The sequence below is a fragment of the Petromyzon marinus genome, chromosome 4 (assembly GCF_048934315.1).
Source record: "Petromyzon marinus isolate PM22_M1 ecotype Great Lakes invasive population chromosome 4, UKy_Petmar_22M1.pri1.0, whole genome shotgun sequence".
Lineage (NCBI taxonomy): Eukaryota > Metazoa > Chordata > Hyperoartia > Petromyzontiformes > Petromyzontidae > Petromyzon > Petromyzon marinus.
The window spans coordinates 10,144,242-10,162,519 of NC_133670.1; the positions used below are offsets into that span (position 1 = coordinate 10,144,242).

At 40.5% G+C, this 18,278-nt stretch overlaps 2 protein-coding genes and 1 long non-coding RNA gene across 5 annotated transcripts in view; 1 reads left to right on the top strand and 2 right to left on the bottom strand.

Annotated features, from left to right (window-relative positions):
• The window catches only part of LOC116938747 (uncharacterized), a 45,173-nt gene extending 34,494 nt beyond the window's left edge, over positions 1-10,679 (bottom strand). For both annotated transcript variants that reach the window (XM_032946328.2, XM_032946327.2), the window contains exon 1: positions 10,571-10,679. The gene's annotated coding sequence lies outside the window, so the exon portion shown is untranslated. The remainder of the gene's footprint in view (positions 1-10,570) is intronic.
• The window catches only part of LOC142907091 (uncharacterized), a 33,762-nt gene that overhangs the window by 13,527 nt on the left and 1,957 nt on the right, over positions 1-18,278 (top strand). Inside the window, exons 2-3 of the long non-coding RNA XR_012930793.1 lie at positions 10,609-10,765; positions 11,601-11,744. This is a non-coding gene — a long non-coding RNA (uncharacterized LOC142907091). The remainder of the gene's footprint in view (positions 1-10,608; positions 10,766-11,600; positions 11,745-18,278) is intronic.
• Positions 12,334-18,278, bottom strand: part of LOC116938746 (ETS translocation variant 5-like) — a 56,292-nt gene continuing 50,347 nt past the window's right edge. For both annotated transcript variants that reach the window (XM_032946324.2, XM_032946326.2), the window contains 3 exons: positions 17,106-17,371; positions 15,679-15,780; positions 12,334-15,312 (listed from right to left, as the gene is read on the bottom strand). In XM_032946324.2, coding sequence (XP_032802215.2) covers positions 15,091-15,312; positions 15,679-15,780; positions 17,106-17,371 — 590 coding nt within the window. In that variant the 3' untranslated portion in view covers positions 12,334-15,090. The remainder of the gene's footprint in view (positions 15,313-15,678; positions 15,781-17,105; positions 17,372-18,278) is intronic.

An 18,278-nucleotide genomic window follows, 5' to 3' on the forward strand; every position in this document is an offset into this window, starting at 1 on the left:
GTGGAGTAGCTGGCATATTAGGAGTTGCAACATCTCTGTTCAACAGTGACCTCTGCCCGCATAATTTCCACTTTGAGGACGAGGGCACGCAGAGCAAGACTCTGTCCCATGGAGGTCATAGAGGTCAACTGCCCCTCCTGCTCTCGCACATGGAATGTCCCTAATGCCATCAATTGGAAACTTCTCAAAAGATATGCTAATATCGTGCAAACGTCTGCTGAAAATACATATGCAAGCACAGCACATTGACTGATTGAGATGAGTATTCATCCTGGGATTTTGTGGAATAAGGAAGTGAACATCACATTGCCGACTGAAGGGCTCAATAGCAGTAACTATAAACCGCAAACACCCCAATGGCACTCTGCAAATTAACTGCAATACGTTGAAGCCAAGCTTGGCTTACAATGCAGCGATTTTCACTTTAAATTCCTAGACATGTGCACTTTCTAAAAGTTTAATTCATAACTCACATTTAATCAAGCGTGCCTGATGCCATTTATTTGTTTAGAAAAAAAGATATTTTGGAGTATTTCATCACCAAATACAGCCATCCATTTGACTCAGGAAGTCATCAATCATGATGTCAGCTGTCGTTAATCACCATCACGATGTGCTCATTGGCTGAGCGTAAAACTTCAGAGCACATTATCAAGGGATTTCCATGTTCACGTCAAGGTCATTCAAGAACAATGTCTTACAAAAATCACGGCAAGTCAACAGCGGGCTTTGTTGCCTTTGCGCAGAGCGGATTGGTGAAGACATGCAATGCACCCTAGGTCCTGCGTGCTGTGTCATGACCAACCCAAACATTTGCCTTAGAAAACACTGAGGACGAGGATGGATGATGGCGATGGCATGAGGATATTTCTAATCCATGTATTTTTACAACTGCTGTCTACAGCAGCGTCTACACAGTGCTGCTGCTCTGTCATTTTCACTTGGCACACGTACATGTTAATAATATAGTGCTACTCGTCCATACATTCATTAAGGTTCCACCCGCAGCAAGTCTACATACGAATCAAATTGTAGGCGGGGTTTGAATAAACAGGTAATATAATTGGTACTTTCTACCGCTTAACATGTGTTTGAATATGGCTTGCACAAAATATTCCCATTGTCAGTGAAACTTCACGGACTATTATGATGTCTGTAAACTCAATATATTTTTTCACACGATGTGAGTAATCCTGCCCGTGAAGGCACCTAACCGAAACTCTGACGAGTTATCTAGCAGTTCAGTGCAGTGTTAAGAACACCAAAACTTGCCCTTGTGGAAGTGTGGTTGAGTGAACACTAAGAATGGGTCCTTCTTCATAGGGGGGCAGTGCTAAAGTTACGCAGCATCATTTTCGTCAATGAACGGCAGTCTCTGCTCATCCATTACTTTTACATCCATAGCCTATTTAAAAGGACCCTTGCGTTGTTACACTTGAGTCCCCAAATCCGTTTAACCCAACCAAGATGCTTATGACTGCGTTGTCATCTGCCTCTGCCTTCTCCTCCAAATGAATCCTCCTTGGGTACATTCTCACGGTGTATTAAATAATCCTAAACAAATGACCTTTATATTTCCACATATAATACGTTTCAGTATATCAGCCTATTGGGATTTTTAGACCAGTATGATCAAACCCAAGGGTATTGCGCAGTCAAACAAATAATGTGGAATAATATCAGTTTGTAAATCCCTGCAGAGAAGAACAGGGGAATATTTAAACATTTACTCATAATGCTCCTTAATGACCCATGGGCAGGGCCCTGTCATTGAGATGGTGCGTGCTTTCTAATAACATCTAGCAACACAGCTGTATCTATTTAACACGTCTGATGATGCTGCTGATGATGATGATGAGACCCGAAAGGTCAAAACCAGTCCAAAGTTTGATTGCTTAAACAAACGCTGTCGGATAATTTTGGTGTTAAAAGCCCATATGGTCAAGACTGAAACAATATCATGTGGAGAGAAGCCGCATTTATATAGTATTTATATAGTATTTATATAGTATTTATATAGTATTTATATAGTACCCACAATGTTTTGCAGCAACACATGTTTTTTTCTTCTAAATCAAGGAATAAGGACAAGATCCTTAAACCCTCAAAATGCATTACATTTTGGCAATGAGTAAGTTTGAATTGCAAGGTACAGTGCAACCATGTGGACCATCTCCAGCTGTGTTCAATGCTCATGTGTCCATCAAGTATTTTTTTTTACAATAATTGCACTTACTACTGCGAATGTCAACCTTTATCCAAAATTTCAAAAATGTTAGTACAACCAAGGACCAGTCTCTTCTAAATACAGATGATAAAAGAGATAGTGTCACTGTCGGTCACTCATTTCTTTCCAAAAATAAAAAAAAAACTGAGGAATAATCGCAAAAGCGTGATTAAAAAGGGAAACTGTCACTTTGTAAATTCCAAATGCAAGAAACTGGCACCATCCTGTCCAGTTGGTTTGTGTCCATTCTGGTCGTCCCCCAAAGCCGTTTTAAACATTTAATTTCCACCAATATGGATGAACATGGCTCTATAATTCTTGACACAAAAAACGAGGCCAACCTCTTTGGTTCATATATTGTAGCAAATTCGACTCTTGATTCCAAAAATAAAATGCCACCCACAGTTGATTCCTTCCCACAGTCAGATGTAACAACTCATATTCAGGGTACACTCCATGATAACAATATGAATACAATCTGAATATAAATAGAATGTCATGTACCAAACAGAATACTCTAAAGAGCATCAATCACGCATTGCAACTGTTTGGAGTTCAGATCAGCACTGGCAGTGATGGCCTGACATTCCCCATTGAAATGAAGCACTGGAAATAGCTATCCACCTGGCAATTTAGGTTGTAAACAAGCTTTCGTGTTCTTTCCTGGCACTAATCCGCGAATGGCAATTACAAGTGGCAGGTGCTGTCACAAAGCTATAATTCACAACATTAGCATGGCAACATCATCCTAAATAAGTGCCTTATTAAATTAGGCAAACTTTGAGAGTATAATGATTAAGATCATTCAGAAAATAATGAAAGAAACTGTGGAGATATTGAGTCACTGCCTGTTTTTCTGAAAATTTGATAGATTTTAATTGGCTGCTCTTGCATGCGTCCTTGAATTTATCACGCGCTCGCGACTCCATAAACACAAACATGTCCATCAAAGTGTACCAGCAATAAATAGTGATAGAAATGCACAACAGCATACGATTACCCAAGATTGATAATTAAACATGTTATTTGGTGATGCTGCTGGTATCGGTGCACATGCACAAATAACAAAACATCCATATATATTCATAAATAACACTGATTTAAAAGGAAAAATATGTAACATACTATGTTTTGGGCGATGGATAAGTTGGAGACTGCACTCTAAACCATGGAGCCTGAAAATAATACAATTAAAATGCGTTTTCTGATTAACATTTTTTTATTGCCATGTCAATTAATAAGTAGCTTTTAAGCAACACACAGACCCTTCATTCCATAGCTACTTATAGTAGTTATTCATATGCCAATTTAAAATTGCTCATCAATAAACTTTTTTCAAAAATGAAATTCTAATCAGGCCCCATGGTATAAAGTGTTGTCTCCAAGTGCCATCCACTCTATCTTTTGGCCTCTCGATTCATACAGTGAGGGAAAAAAGTATTTGATCCCCTGCTGATTTTGTACGTTTGCCCACTGACAAAGAAATTATCAGTCTATAATTTTATGGTAGGTTTATTTGAACAGTGAGTGACAGAATAACAACAACAAAATAAAAAAAAATGCATGTCAAAAATGTTATAAAATGCTTTGCATTTTAATGAGGGAAATAAGTATTTGACCCCTCTGAAAAACATGACTTAGTACTTGGTGGCAAAACCCTTGTTGGCAATCACAGAGGTCAGACGTTTCTTGTAGTTGATCCACCAGGTTTGCACACATCTCAGGAGGGATTTTGTCCCATTCCTCTTTGCAGATCTTCTCCAAGTCATTAAGGTTTCGAGGCTGACGTTTGGCAACTCGAACCTTCAGCTCCCTCCACATATTTTCTATGGGATTAAGGTCTGGAGACTGGCTAGGCCACTCCAGGACCTTAATGTGCTTCTTCTTGAGCCACTCCTTTGTTGCCTTGGCTGTGTGTTTTGGGTCATTGTCATGCTGGAATACCCATCCACAACCCATTTTCAATGCCCTGGCTGAGGGAAGGAGGTTCTCACCCAAGATTTGACGGTACATGGCCCCGTCCATCGTCCCTTTGATGCGGTGAAGTTGTCCTATCCCCTTAGCAGAAAAACACCCCCAAAGCATAATGTATCCACCTCCATGTGTTGACGGTGGGGATGGTGTTCTTGGGGTCATAGGCAGCATTCCTCCTCTTCCTCCAAACACGGCGAGTTGAGTTGATGCCAAAGAGCTCCAGTTTGGTCTCATCTGACCACAACACTTTCACCCAGTTGTCCTCTGAATCATTCAGATGTTCATTGGCAAACTTCAGACGGGCATGTATATGTGCTTTCTTGAGCAGGGGGACCTTGCGGGCGCTGCAGGATTTCAGTCCTTCACGGCGTAGTGTATTACCAATTGTTTTATTGGTGACTATGGTCCCAGCTGCCTTGAGATCATTGACAAGATCCGCCCGTGTAGTTCTGGGCTGATTCCTCACCATTCTTATGATCATTGCAACTCCACGAGATGAGATCTTGCATGGAGCCCCAGGCCGAGGGAGATTGACAGTTCTTTTGTGTTTCTTCTATTTGCGAATATTCGCACCAAGCCGCTTGGCAATGGTTTTGTAGCCCATTCCAGCCTTGTGTAGGTTTACAATCTTGTCCCTGACATCCTTGGAGAGCTCTTTGGTCTTGGCCATGGTGGAGAGTTTGGAATCTGATTGATTGATTGCTTCTGTGGACAGGTGTCTTTTATACAGGTAACGAGCTGAGATTAGGAGCACTCCCTTTAAGAGTGTGCTCCTAATCTCAGCTCGTTACCTGTATTAAAGACACCTGGGAGCCAGAAATCTTTCTGATTGAGAAGGGGTCAAATACTTATTTCCCTCATTAAAATGCGAATCAATCTATAACATTTTTGACATGCTTTTTTCTGGATTTTCTTGTTGTTATTCTGTCTCTCACTGTTCAAATAAACCTACCATTACAATTATAGACTGATCATTTCTTTGTCAGTGGGCAAACGTACAAAATCAGCAGGGGATCAAATCCTGTTTTCCCTCACTGTACGTGCGATGAAGAAGGACCATTGTCCAATACATCGCCTCATATATGTTAAGGTCACAGTGTCATTGACAGACGCGTTCAGTTTTTAACAATTTGTATTTAGGTCAAGAGGATGAAAATGTTTGCATTGTTGCTATCGCAAGCCATGTCCCCTTTTTCAACAACAACAAATAGCTTTTGAAATCCAATGATGTGGTAACTATATTTTACAACTCCATATGTAGTGCTGTAGCTACAATTTTAGAGTAGTGCAAATGCTGACTTAAAAAAAAATCAGCAGATAACAATGCAGAGTGACGAAAGTGGCATTAAAGTGGACAGGTCGCTTTATGAATCATCATTTACTCCCGGACGAATTGCTGTGTTCCAATGCAAAAGTAATGAAAGTAATATTTTTTATATATAAAATCTATACGTACTGATAATGATTAGAATCAGAATTTTAAAAAATTTGACTGAAATAATCTAATGAGTAAACAAGCTCTTTTTCACAGATGTCCAGTAGACATTTGAGATGAATGGATCATTCCACACTCGGTGCTCTATCCCTATGCCGGTGCATTTAATCGCGTGTTTTATGCCAATGATTCTGTCCAGCTTTGTAAAAATATTTCTATCATATTTTTAAATACCCTTTATGACTGACTCACATTGAAACAAAGATAAACAAATATTTGTTAAATTTCGATTCCGGGATAAGAAGGCTCAACTAATCGAGTCTCTCACCTTTCTGAAGAGATGCCGCGACTCTAAGGTAATACCAACCACATTTATACTAACCACTGCTGCTGTAACTTCTTCTAATGCGAAACGAATTCTTTTCAAAACTAGCTTAGCTCTTATCTCGGAAAAAATCAGACTTACACGCACAGAACTCGATCAGTTAGACAAGACACTCTACAAATCACACTTAACATTGACAGCAACAATGTCTACATCGGATTGGGAACTTGTAGACAATATGACTACCTCTTCGGCTCCCACTATGTCAACCAAATGTAGGGACAATTTGATTTCCAAATTCAATCACCTCTCCAACAAAAAATCGGATCCACACACCGAAAAGATAGACGTCAACAAAGTCGTAATTAATCGCAGTAACAGTTCCATTTCTGATGGTCTGAAATCCGTTTTAGCTAAAGGTCTAAAGTTTGCTGTCACAACGAGACACTTACCAGTTAATGATATCATTGCCCATGTCGACGTTGCACTCAAGGGCTTGAGTCACATCTCTGCAGATGTAGCAAGATCTGAAATTGCTGCAACCCTGAAAAACGCTAAGTTGCCACCCAGCAACATCAGCAAAGACGAACGTTTTGAATTATCTCAATTAAAAAAGAGAGATGATATTGTCGTCCTCTCAGCCGACAAGGGCAATGCCACTGTCATCATGGACAAAACAGACTATAACAACAAAATTCAAGAACTACACAACGATGGCAACTATACAAAAAGAAAAAGAGATCCCACCAACAGCCTGGTTACCAAAACGAACAAAATCATCTCTGATTCAACAGCATTAATTGATGAAACCAAACAGTTCTCGTTGAAACACTCTGCTGCCAGACCACCAAGATTATATGGCCTTCCAAAGATACACAAAGAAGATACACCCCTTCGTCCCATCATCTCTACTATCAACTCCCCCACCTATAAACTGGCACGTTTTCTTGCTGATATACTGCGACCTTTCACTGGAAAAACCACCTCTGCGGTACTAAATTCTACTCACCTGGTATCGACAATCAAAGGCATTTCCCTGTCCCCAGACGACCTGCTTGTCAGTTTTGATGTGGTGTCCTTGTTCACCAAAGTCCCGGTACCTGACACCATCGCTATCATTGAAGACCTGGTTCATCAAGGACTGCATACTGATGTACCCCCCCTGGTGAGACATTGCTTAACCAACACATACGTCACCTGGAATGGAACTTTCTACAAACAAACTGAGGGCACCCCAATGGGCTCCCCCCTATCTCCGGTTGTAGCCAAGGTATTCATGGAAAAATTTGAAACTGATGCCATCCAGACTGCCACTCTACGCCCGACCTTATGGAAGAGGTACGTGGATGACACCTTTGTCATCTGGCCACATGGCCAGCCTGCTCTAGACCAATTCCGCGACCACATCAATTCAATACACCCAGCCATCAGATTTACCATGGAGGTCGAAAAAGATGGCAAACTACCCTTTTTGGATGTCTTAATTAAAAGGAGACATGATGGTTCAATGAGCCACTCTGTCTACAGGAAAGCTACCCATACAGATGCTTACTTGAAACCGGATTCCCACCACCATCCATCCCAGAAGAACTCCCTCATCAAGACTCTATACCATAGAGCCCAATGCATTTCCGACCAGGAACACATTACCAGTGAACTCAAGCACGTACACCAGGCTCTCAGGGCTAATGGTTACTCCAACTACACAATCCGCAAAGCCATCACTCCAGTCATGAAGAAGGATCCTCTTGTGGAGCCACTCAAAACCATCACCTTACCCTACATTGCAGGGGTCACTAAAAAGATCTCCAAAATCCTGAATAAACACAAGATCCAGGTCCGATTCAACACAGTACATAAAATCCGTGATCTAGTTCCATCTGTAAAAGATGCTGTTCCAGACATACAGTACCCGGGCGTTTACAAACTAAAGTGCCTCTGTGGTAGTAGCTACATTGGAGAAACCAAACGACATATCTCGGACCACATCCGCAAACATAAAGCAGACTTGAAACACGGTAGAACGAACTCCTCTGCCTTGGCAGATCACTGTTATAATTCAGTGGGCTCACATGACATTGACTTCTCCAAGACGGAGGTTCTTTGCAAACCAACCGGCTACCATGAGAGATTCGTTCATGAGGCCATTCACATATACAAGCACAGAGACATTTTCAACCGAGAAGATGGATTCTGACTTAGTAACCATTGGAAAGATGTTTTAAACCATTTTCGTTCTTAATTAATTGTATTTTACGATGACCTTCAGACCGCAGCTCTTTCGCTGGCATTGACTCTTAATACCTCTCACACCATGGTTAATGGTATGGTTTACAACATGGAGTATAACAGCGCCTCGCAGCTGTCTCTCTCCCCCTCCTCTGTTCCGACCATGGATAAACTCGTCCGTCTGAACGGGGCCCGTAGCTATCCGTGTTGCTAAAGTTGAGGGTAAGAATCCACCCATTTTTTTTCGCCATCTAGCATTGTGATATATAACGACTTATTGTTGGTAGCTTAGCTGATTGGAGAATATATAGAGTTTATTGATAACATTGAGGTAATTTATATTTTAGTTTTTTATTGGTTCACTATATAGTATTCAATATATATTGTAGTGTATACCCAGTTACTGTGAATAGCTCAGATGTGTAGGCCTTGACTTCAACATAGCCATTTCTGTGACCAGTCACAAGCTAATCACTCAGTTATTTCAATGCTAAATTCTCCTGTTTGATTTGTACTAGGTGCCTCTGTGAATGTGTATGCTCTGACTTTAACATAGCTATTTCTGTGACCAGTTACAAGCTAATCACTCAGCTATTTCAATGCCAAATTCTATGCTAATTCCTTTGTCAAGGGGTGCCTCTGCGGATGTGTATGCTTTAACTTAGCTATTTCAATGCTAAATTCTATGCTAATTCCTTTGTCAGTGGGTGCCTCTGTGGATGTGTATGCTTTAACTTTAACATAGCCATTTCTGTGACCAGTCACAAGCTAATTACTCAGCCATTTCAATACTAAATTCTATGCTAATTCCTTTGTCAAGGCGCTTTGTTTCTTCTCACACAGCTTAAAGGTCGCGATCTGAGCTTGGCTTTTTCACTCCAGCGTTGTCCTCCAGACAGTCTCGTACCTTCACCTGATGAAGGCCGCTTGTGTTGTGGCCGAAACGTCGTGAGAATATTATTGTGTTATTTTATTTTATCAATTTATTATTTTATTCTCATTCTACGTGACTTTACCGAAAGAACCAAAGAAGAAAAAATATTTGTTAATTTCGTATGTATGATTACCCAACAAGTAAATGTTTTCAAAGGACATTCAAAAGCGACAATAAGAGGGTCGTGTCGTTCTTTAGAGTGTGAAATTGACGTTATAAATAAGTTCTGATTTGTGTGTTTAGTTTGTTGCCCTTACCCCGCACCACCGATTAGCACGGTTGGCTACGTGTGGTGCGAAAAAGCTCAACATACATACACACATACAGTTCACCAAGTTCACAGACTTCAGAATTTTAGACTTGGAGAATAGGGAACTTCTACATGGCCTATTCATATTCTTTGGTTCTTTCAGTCGCGTAGAAAAAAAAAATAAAGTGAATAAAAAATAAACCACTAATGTAGACTGTAGCCTGGTTCTTAATCCGAGTGAGTGTACTATCAGTCTATAATGTAGACTGTAGCCTGGTTATTAAGTTTAGTGAGTGTACTGGCAGTCTATAATGTCGACTGTAGCAATGGTTATTAAGCTGGGTTAGTGTACTGGCAGTCTATAATGTATTCTATACCTTGATTCTTGACCTGAATGAGCATACTGGCAATCTATAATGTAAACTGTAGCCTGTTTTTTAAGCTCGGTGAGTGTACTGGCAGTCTATAATGTAGACTGTAGCAATGGTTATTAAGCTGAGTGAGCATTCTGGCAGTCTAGAATGTAGACTGTAGCCTGGTTCTTAACCTGAGTGAGCATACTGGCAGTCTAGAATGCAGACTTATTCTTTAGTTCTTTCGGTAATAATAAAATAAACCACTACGTTTCGATCGCATGACAGGCGGTCGTCATCAGGAAAAGGGGGCTTGTGCACTCAGAAAATCACGACCAATCACTCGAGCGTGTATTCACGATATGCATCCAGACGACACATGACCAATGCCCTTAACAGGCAATAAACACGACACTGTACATGTCTAAAACAATACGGAATGTTGTCACATGCCACTTCCCCAGAGATTGCTAAAAGGTTCTTTGATAATTAATATTTTATGGCTTTTTTATGTAACACTCAACCAGAGCCTCGATTTATTTTTGCAGATGCTTTGCCCGTGTCAAGCCCATTCAGCATCACAGACAACCCTTGTTAAAATGACAATCGTAAATTGCATTGTGTTGACCATTGACAGCAATACTTAATGCTCGGTCACGTGAGCTGGCCTATTTATTTGTACATTTATAAACATGAATGAATAAAAAAACACAAGCTTATCTATCTTCTGTGCTAACAAAAAAAAACACGTATCATGATGATCAGAAAGATGGTAATTTACAACCGGACATGCATAATTCTTACACACACACACACGTACACACCCCTAAAATAAAGCATCACCTTTTATTCAGTGCCAAATATTCCTGATGTTTTGGAAGGTGCCTCCCTCTGCTGCCAGCGATGGATTGATGAGGTGGCACGGGGCTTGTGGTCGGAGGGCTGGGGCTGGATGCTTACGATGCCTTCATCTGCGCAGCCAAAGCCTCATCCATGGATGGCTTACCACCTGTTCTCTTCTGCTTCCTGCCATGCGAGGTCAGCAGGGACCGCTCGCTGGGCAACGCGAACAAGCCAAGCCCCCAGCCAGAAATACGCTCACCGTCAATACCAAACCGTGTTCACGATTAACCTCGATTGAAACATTAATCAAGACACACTCTCTGCTCCAACAAGCAATAGAGTGGTCCGTGGCCCATTGTGAACATTCCCATGGTTGAAGGTTAGTCTCTCCATAGGACAACTGTTGATTTCCTACAAACACGGTGGAACTTAATTGATTTACTAAGGAGAGATGATGGGTGTGTTATTTTAAGTAGACTCTCAGCTCCCAAGTTTACAATTGCCAAATAATCTCTCTAACTAGTGCCACTTGGCCAGATATGTTAAAAGTAAAAGGGTGTCGACACAATATTTTTCAACCGACTCTATTGAAGACACTCGTGGCTGTGTTCATAAGTTACAGTACATGTCAGACACCAAATAATTTTAAGAAAATGACACAAATTTGATTCTGCTTCCCCCACCACTCGATAGAGGTATTTGGATAAATTATCTTGAGTTAAATCGGTTGCATTTTTGTAAAGATATACAATCAGAAAAACATTTGGTATACAAGACAATGTTGAATGCTATATGAATGATATAATTTCAAACAATCAATGAGACGTCCTTATTTGAAACTAATTGCTATATTCCTAACGTACAAACGATGAATACATTTTAATAGCAGTGAAGAAAATTAAAAATACACCCTTGGGGTATTCAAAATGTAATCAAGGAAACACACTACACATCAGCAGCTGCGAGCACGCTGTCACTAAACGACTGCACTGGTGTGGTATTGGTGATGTGCGGTGGGGTGTGATGTCAGATTAATCCGGCGGATGAAAGGGAGCGTGCAGCCATTTGAGAAGCCCCTGGGAGAACGAGCAGCGGAAGCAGCCACCGTCCCCGCTCCCCGGCAGCTGAGTGCCATCGGCAGGCCACTTGAGCACACTCGCAACGGCCGGTCAAGGTGAGTCCTTTAATAAAGATCGCATATTGCCATAAAAAAAACACACACACACTTTTGGATGACAGTCAAAATGCGGATTGCTTTACAGTATTCATTGCAGGGCTTATATCATCCCTGTGGGGTTGATAACATTGGTAGCACTCTGTGAAAGGTCAAGTATTTTTGCCTTTGCATTAATTGGAACTTGCCACAGGAATGTTACATTTACACGACCACCACTGGCTTAGGGACCAAAAATGGAGAGGACTGACCAGTGCACTGCCACTTCAGGATGCTGCTGTGGTTCTCAATATTTCGTTTGCAAGAGACACCCGAGTAACATAGCAACGTTTCTCCATTCGAGAATTGGCATGCTACACCGCCACACAGAGGTCTACTCTTGGAATTACGTCAACGGGTCTGTAATATCCTCTTCACGGCTGGCATACTTTGATGGTGCTCCGCACGAATGAATGGAGAGCAGGAGGAGCAGCAGGAATTCAGCCAACCGACTCAACTCTGAGAGACCCATGTCGTCACTTGGACTATCAGCAATGTGAAACAAAGTGTACAGAGGAAACGTGTATGAATAAATCTTCAGAAATAAAAATGTTTTCATTTATTTTATTAATTACATTTTCTTTTTAAAAGATGAATGCTCGATACATGATTAATTTACGGCAGGTCATGGAACCAACGAGAAGACTGCATAGAGTAATTCTAGTCATGTAATTTGTGATGTTTCAAACCAGTGCTCAAAGGGTGATAATACAGATATAATTATTACAGAATATGAAGAAACGAAACTAAATATGCAGATTTTGTTTTTTTTTTTGCAAAGCAGGCACTGCCAAGGTCATTTACAAGTTATGCCACAATACCATTGATTGTTCAGCAATATCGAAAGCAGAAATTACAAAAACATCATTTCAAAATACACGAAAATGGCCATTATACTACAATAAAGTGATAAACCTAGTGCTATGTTAACAATCATCAGTTAAAACATCATCTATACAGCAAGTAAGCACAAAAATAAGGCAATATATACAATTTACAAACATTATAAAAAGCTACTGGGATAAAAACAATACATCCGAATTAGATACACGTACATACACGCACTCGCTATCTTTAAGCAATAGTCCAAATATATTCTTAAGGATTGTCAGTTGTCCTGTGAAACAGGACAACACATTTTCGAACGCTAATATAAACTTCACATTTTATTTAAAAAAGGGCATTAATGACGTAGAAATAGCGTACACGTGTCTTTTCTCGAAAATGATGACCCTGCAGATTTCTGTCACATTGCAAAATGCAATTATCAAGTCAAGCGACAGCAACGTTTTGCATGCTTTACATATGGCCATAGTAGTACACTTTGCTTTAAGTATGCAACAAGACAAAACCCCTTTGATGGCTTCTATGAAGCAAATACAGATCAAAGGTGTACGGAAGGGCCAACGTGGTACATCGTTTAACACGTTGGAGGCTTTCACAACCAATATTATCCACAATAGAGTTTTTTGGGTTAGATCGCGTAAATATACTCGTGTCGTTAAACCCGCCACCACCCGACACAGCAAATTAGTGAGGTTTGTCACGTAAACAAAACATGCCAATTCATTACTGGTACAGCACACCGGTGTTTTGGAGGGTAAACCCACAACATTTACAATTCGAGCACGACGTTTCGCCAGTAATTGCCACTAGTGTCACCAGGCAACAGCTAAAGTTGCGGAGAAATCCTGTTCTGAAAGCTACAGGCTTAGTGCTGCTTGGAAGCAAATGATCAAGTTATACACACATGATAAAGGTTTTTGGGTTAGATCACATAAGTATGAATGTGTTGTAACCCTCCACCACCTGACACAGCCAGTAAGGTTTGTCACGTAAACAAAACGCGTCAATTAGTTACTTCTTCAGCCCAACGGTGTGTTGTAAATCCACAACATTTACTATTGTAAATGTTGTAAATGTTGTGGATTTACTCCTTACTGGCTGTGTCTGGTGGTGGAGGGTTACGACACTTTTATACTTAAGCGATCTAACCCAAAAACCTTTATTATGAATAATATTGGTCGCAAAAGCCTACGTGTTAAAGTAATACACTTTAACTGCATGCCTATACAGGTCACCATACTGTACGTCGATGGTGATTAACTATGAGCAGACAATAAAAAGGTATTGCAATTTCTTGCACCCATAATGCCATGGTGTGCATGCATAATGTTTGTTGATTACCCTATGAACAACCCAATCGGTAATGGATATCCATTTATCTGCATACATCAACCCCCCCCACCCCCACTCTGGCCTTCACACCTGATTGCTTCACAAGTGACGACATCACATTTATCCCTCGATTTAAGACCAAAAAAGGAGGATTTCTCCACAACTCTGGCTGCCACCTGATGATGCTCGTTGTAATTACTGGTGAAACGTCGTACTCAAATTGTAAATGTTGTGGGTTTATTTTCCAACACACTGTACTAATAACAAATTGGCATGTTTTGTTTACGTGGCAACCCTTACTAATTGGCTGTGTCCGGTGGTGGCGGGTTTAACGACACCTTTATATTTACGTGATCTAACCCAATAACATCCATTACGGATTTTAAATTGCTTGTAAAAACACGTGTCTCCTCGTGTTTAAGAAATGTGAATCAAACACATATCAAATATATCAGCAGGTACTTTTAAGAGCTCAAAGATAATCGCTAAGGTTTTGAATATAAATCATTTTTAAATCAGGAAACAAAAGAGTTCTTCATCTGGTTTGCATGCACGTGAATGGGCAAAGGTTGAAAAATACAAATTCAAACGTGTCACCACAAACAAAGCCCAAAGGAGCCGTGGGGCCAAGGATGTGCAGCGTGCAGTCAAGCCACTGCCATTATTAAGCCACATCCGGCCCTCTCGCTGCACTTCAGGATGATTTAGTTACAAATGTGCATCGACTTGATGCACTCCGCTACAAAGAGTGAAAGGTTCAGATGAAAACACTGCAAAGCTTTCGCCACCTGCTTAGGTAGCACGTTATGGCTTTATGTAGCATAGTAAAGCTGAAAGAGAGCTGTGCTCTCGGAAAAAAAATCTAGAAGTACCGAACAGGTTAGGTTATTTACCAATTGAACATGAAAAACGTGTCACGTACAATCAAGAGGCATTTCTGACCTTTTATTACATTAAAAGTGGCTATAGCCTGCCTGATAACAAGCACATAATACCCTACACACATGTGAGAATTCATATCCATGCCTCTATAATCAACGTACCTAAGGTCATTTGAAAAGCACACGTCATGCCACACACAAAGTTTAACCTGCCAGACGGTGGGCAGCTCTGTGGCACAAGGCCAGTCTCAGTAGGCGTAGCCCTCGGTGTACTGCACAGGATTGCAGTGTCCAACTTCCTGCAGGTAAGTGGTGTTCTCTTCGAAGTGTGTCAGGGGCACCGTGTCAGCCCCGCTGACCTGCCGCTCTATGTCGGCCTTGAGCAGAGGCCTTTGGTTGTCCGGGAATGCCAACGAGAAGAGGGCCTCTGGGTCACATACAAACTTGTATACATACCTCTCACCAGCCACCTGTAAGGAGCCATAAGAATACCGGTTATAATTCTACGTCATAGGCTGAACAAAATAAATCCACAAACAACCCTGCACGTCAAAGTGCATGTCTATGTGGATTTATGTGCTTGTACATACACATTGTGTTTATGTGGGCTTTAAATGAAAACAAAAGTGTCTTGATGAGGAAATGTCAGCTAACGCTCAGATCAACAGTGATAGTTGTTATTGCTCTAAGTGTGATTGCAATTACAATTTGCTGAGAAATATTCTGTCAGCTATAACAGTACTGTTCGTTTTTTTTATATTCAGAGACATTCATTCATTAAAGTGTAGTGCACGTAGGCTCATTAGTAAGTGCCTGCTTGCAGTGCATCTCTCTACCTTCTGCATGATGCCCTTTTCGTAGTAGTAACGAAGGGAACGGCTTAGTTTATCGTAATTCATGGCCGGCCGGTTTTTCTGGACACCCCATTTTCTCGCAACCTACAAATAGGACAGAAGACATGAAATATTGAACAGTTTTTTTTTGCCCTCAACAAACACAGTGTGACATTCATATGTATGCTCAACTTCATTTGTTGCTGCATGCATGCAATGCTGTATTATTCATCTTCTGTCAGTACCAATTTAATAATATCACTACATTATTTGCTGTCAAATGGTACATTTGTTATTTCTTTTGTTTGTTTCCTTGTGTTTCCTTGTGTTTAGGGCCAGAATACAGCATTTTAATATCTACCATGAGAAGCCAAAATTAAAATATGAAATCACTTACATATGTAGGACAAATTATTTTTCATTCTTACTCTCAAACTCTGTAATGTTTCAAGTACAACTTTTTAGAAATATTAAAATCGTTTAATATTCACGTATTTATTTTTTACATTTAAAATGTATTATATGCACACTACACTTTTTTTGTATAATCAAGAAACAAATACAATTTTTGTAATCAAATACATTAATAAATAAAATTCCCACTGGATTAAAACCTGCCTTTGCACAATATTTTAAATGCAAATTGTATTTATAGAAAAGGATATTGTCATCTGAATTATAAAAAAAAGCTGTTGTGAAATAACACCAGTAATATAAAATTTTTAATCAAAATTAAGACTGGTGTTGAGCATTTTACTAGCAAGCACTGGTGTCGTTTGTTAGTATGGTAACAATTATGTCTTAATAGATCAACATCTAGCAATGCAGCCCGTGCTTCTTGAGTGGACTGAAATCACGTGGTCTCATTTAAATGATAGTTCAGTGCACAAACTGTTTGATGTAGTTCTGTGCTACACTGATTTTTTTTTTCACCCAGAGATAAATACCTCACTTTAACAGCAATAGCATTCTCATTCGTGAAAAATCTTTGGGAGAAAGAAGACAGGTCCTTGACTTAAAGCTTTCGTGACTGCAGGAATTCATATTCGATGGGTCTTTCGGTAAAATCACGTCGTAGTTTTTTGTTATTTTCTTTGAACCTATCTACATGACTTAACTGAAAGACCCATAGAATAAGACAGGCCCTGTACCATTTAAATATTGCCTTACTAGCAAACTCACAATGGTCAATAGGTTCAAAAGCATAGCTGAAGCTTCAGTATCAAGTGATGGGAAGGGATTTAAACCCTGCCATTTAAAACCATTCCTTAGCAGCCCACATGAGAAAAACCTCCAAATTCATAGCTTAACGGGCTTCATTTCAACTAAGGATGGCATTAAACCTCTTAATTATACATACAAGAAGTGCAATTAAATACCAATGTCCAATCTCGCGGTGGTGGCTGTGCATTGCCATTCAGTGCTTGTACCTCCTCCGGCTCCAGAAGCTTGAACTCCATGCCGCGTCCAGTCCAGGTAATGAGGTGCCCATTCGCCGGGTCGTCCAGGAGCGCCACAAGAAATTGCCAGAGCTGCAGCGAGCCGCGCCGCTGGTACGGGGGCGGCCCGTCCCGGAAGGGGCCAGAGAGGCCACCTACCCCCGCGTGGCGGTAGGGGCCGCAGGCACGGGCACCGAGCTCACAGAAGGAGCCGTCCTGCACGGAGCCCGGCTCCAGCTTCACGTCGCGCGCCAGAGCTGCACACAGAAGTGCGGTCGCACGCGCGGGTCACCCATTTAGACAGCTCGAGGGTGAACTTTGGAGGTGTGCATTTCAGGTTGTTCCACGTGGCGCCATGTCTGACGTTCCACTCCACATATACTTCGATCTCCTTCAGGAGATGAAGAGGGAACTGAAGAAGCTCCCTGCACGTGCGGCGTTACACAACCGGAAACACACGTCCGATGGCTAGACCAGCACGACTGCGAAAACCTCACGCATTAAGCTCTAGGAAAAGGCCTCACTGCTTAAAAGTGACAATGTATTCATTTTCTCCAGATGGCATAGGATTATGAAGTAATTTCATGGTTGATTGATGGGTATTGTATTGTTGGGCTTTTTTAAATATATATTTAAGCTGAGATATGTTTACTTAAATTTAATCGTACATTTTTTGAAAAATTTACTCCTTGCAAAAATACAGTATGTGAATAAATTGTCTTGTGGCCCAATATTTAACTACCAAAAAAATATGCATAATAAAAGGGATTTAAAATGGTTTTACTTATCACTAACATGAGATGAAAAAAATGTGACAAATATAAATGGCCGACATATTTTACAATGTTTCATAAGTTTGACTGGAAAAGCCACCGATGAATGTAAATCAAAAACAGTTAAACCACTCAGCATTGTACAAAAACAACAAAAATAATGCCCAGTTATTGAAGACATTAAAATCCGAGAACTGGCTTTATCATCAAATAAGCCAAACAAAAATTAGAAAACATACCCAGCGCACCCTTATTCAATTAGTCTCAGCACAGAGCATTACTTTAATGACAGACATGGCTTGCTAACAACATGAAGACTAACAACCATCTTGATTCTGGACAAAATTGGATTTCAGCCTCGCAACAAAAGCAACAAATTTAGATATTTATC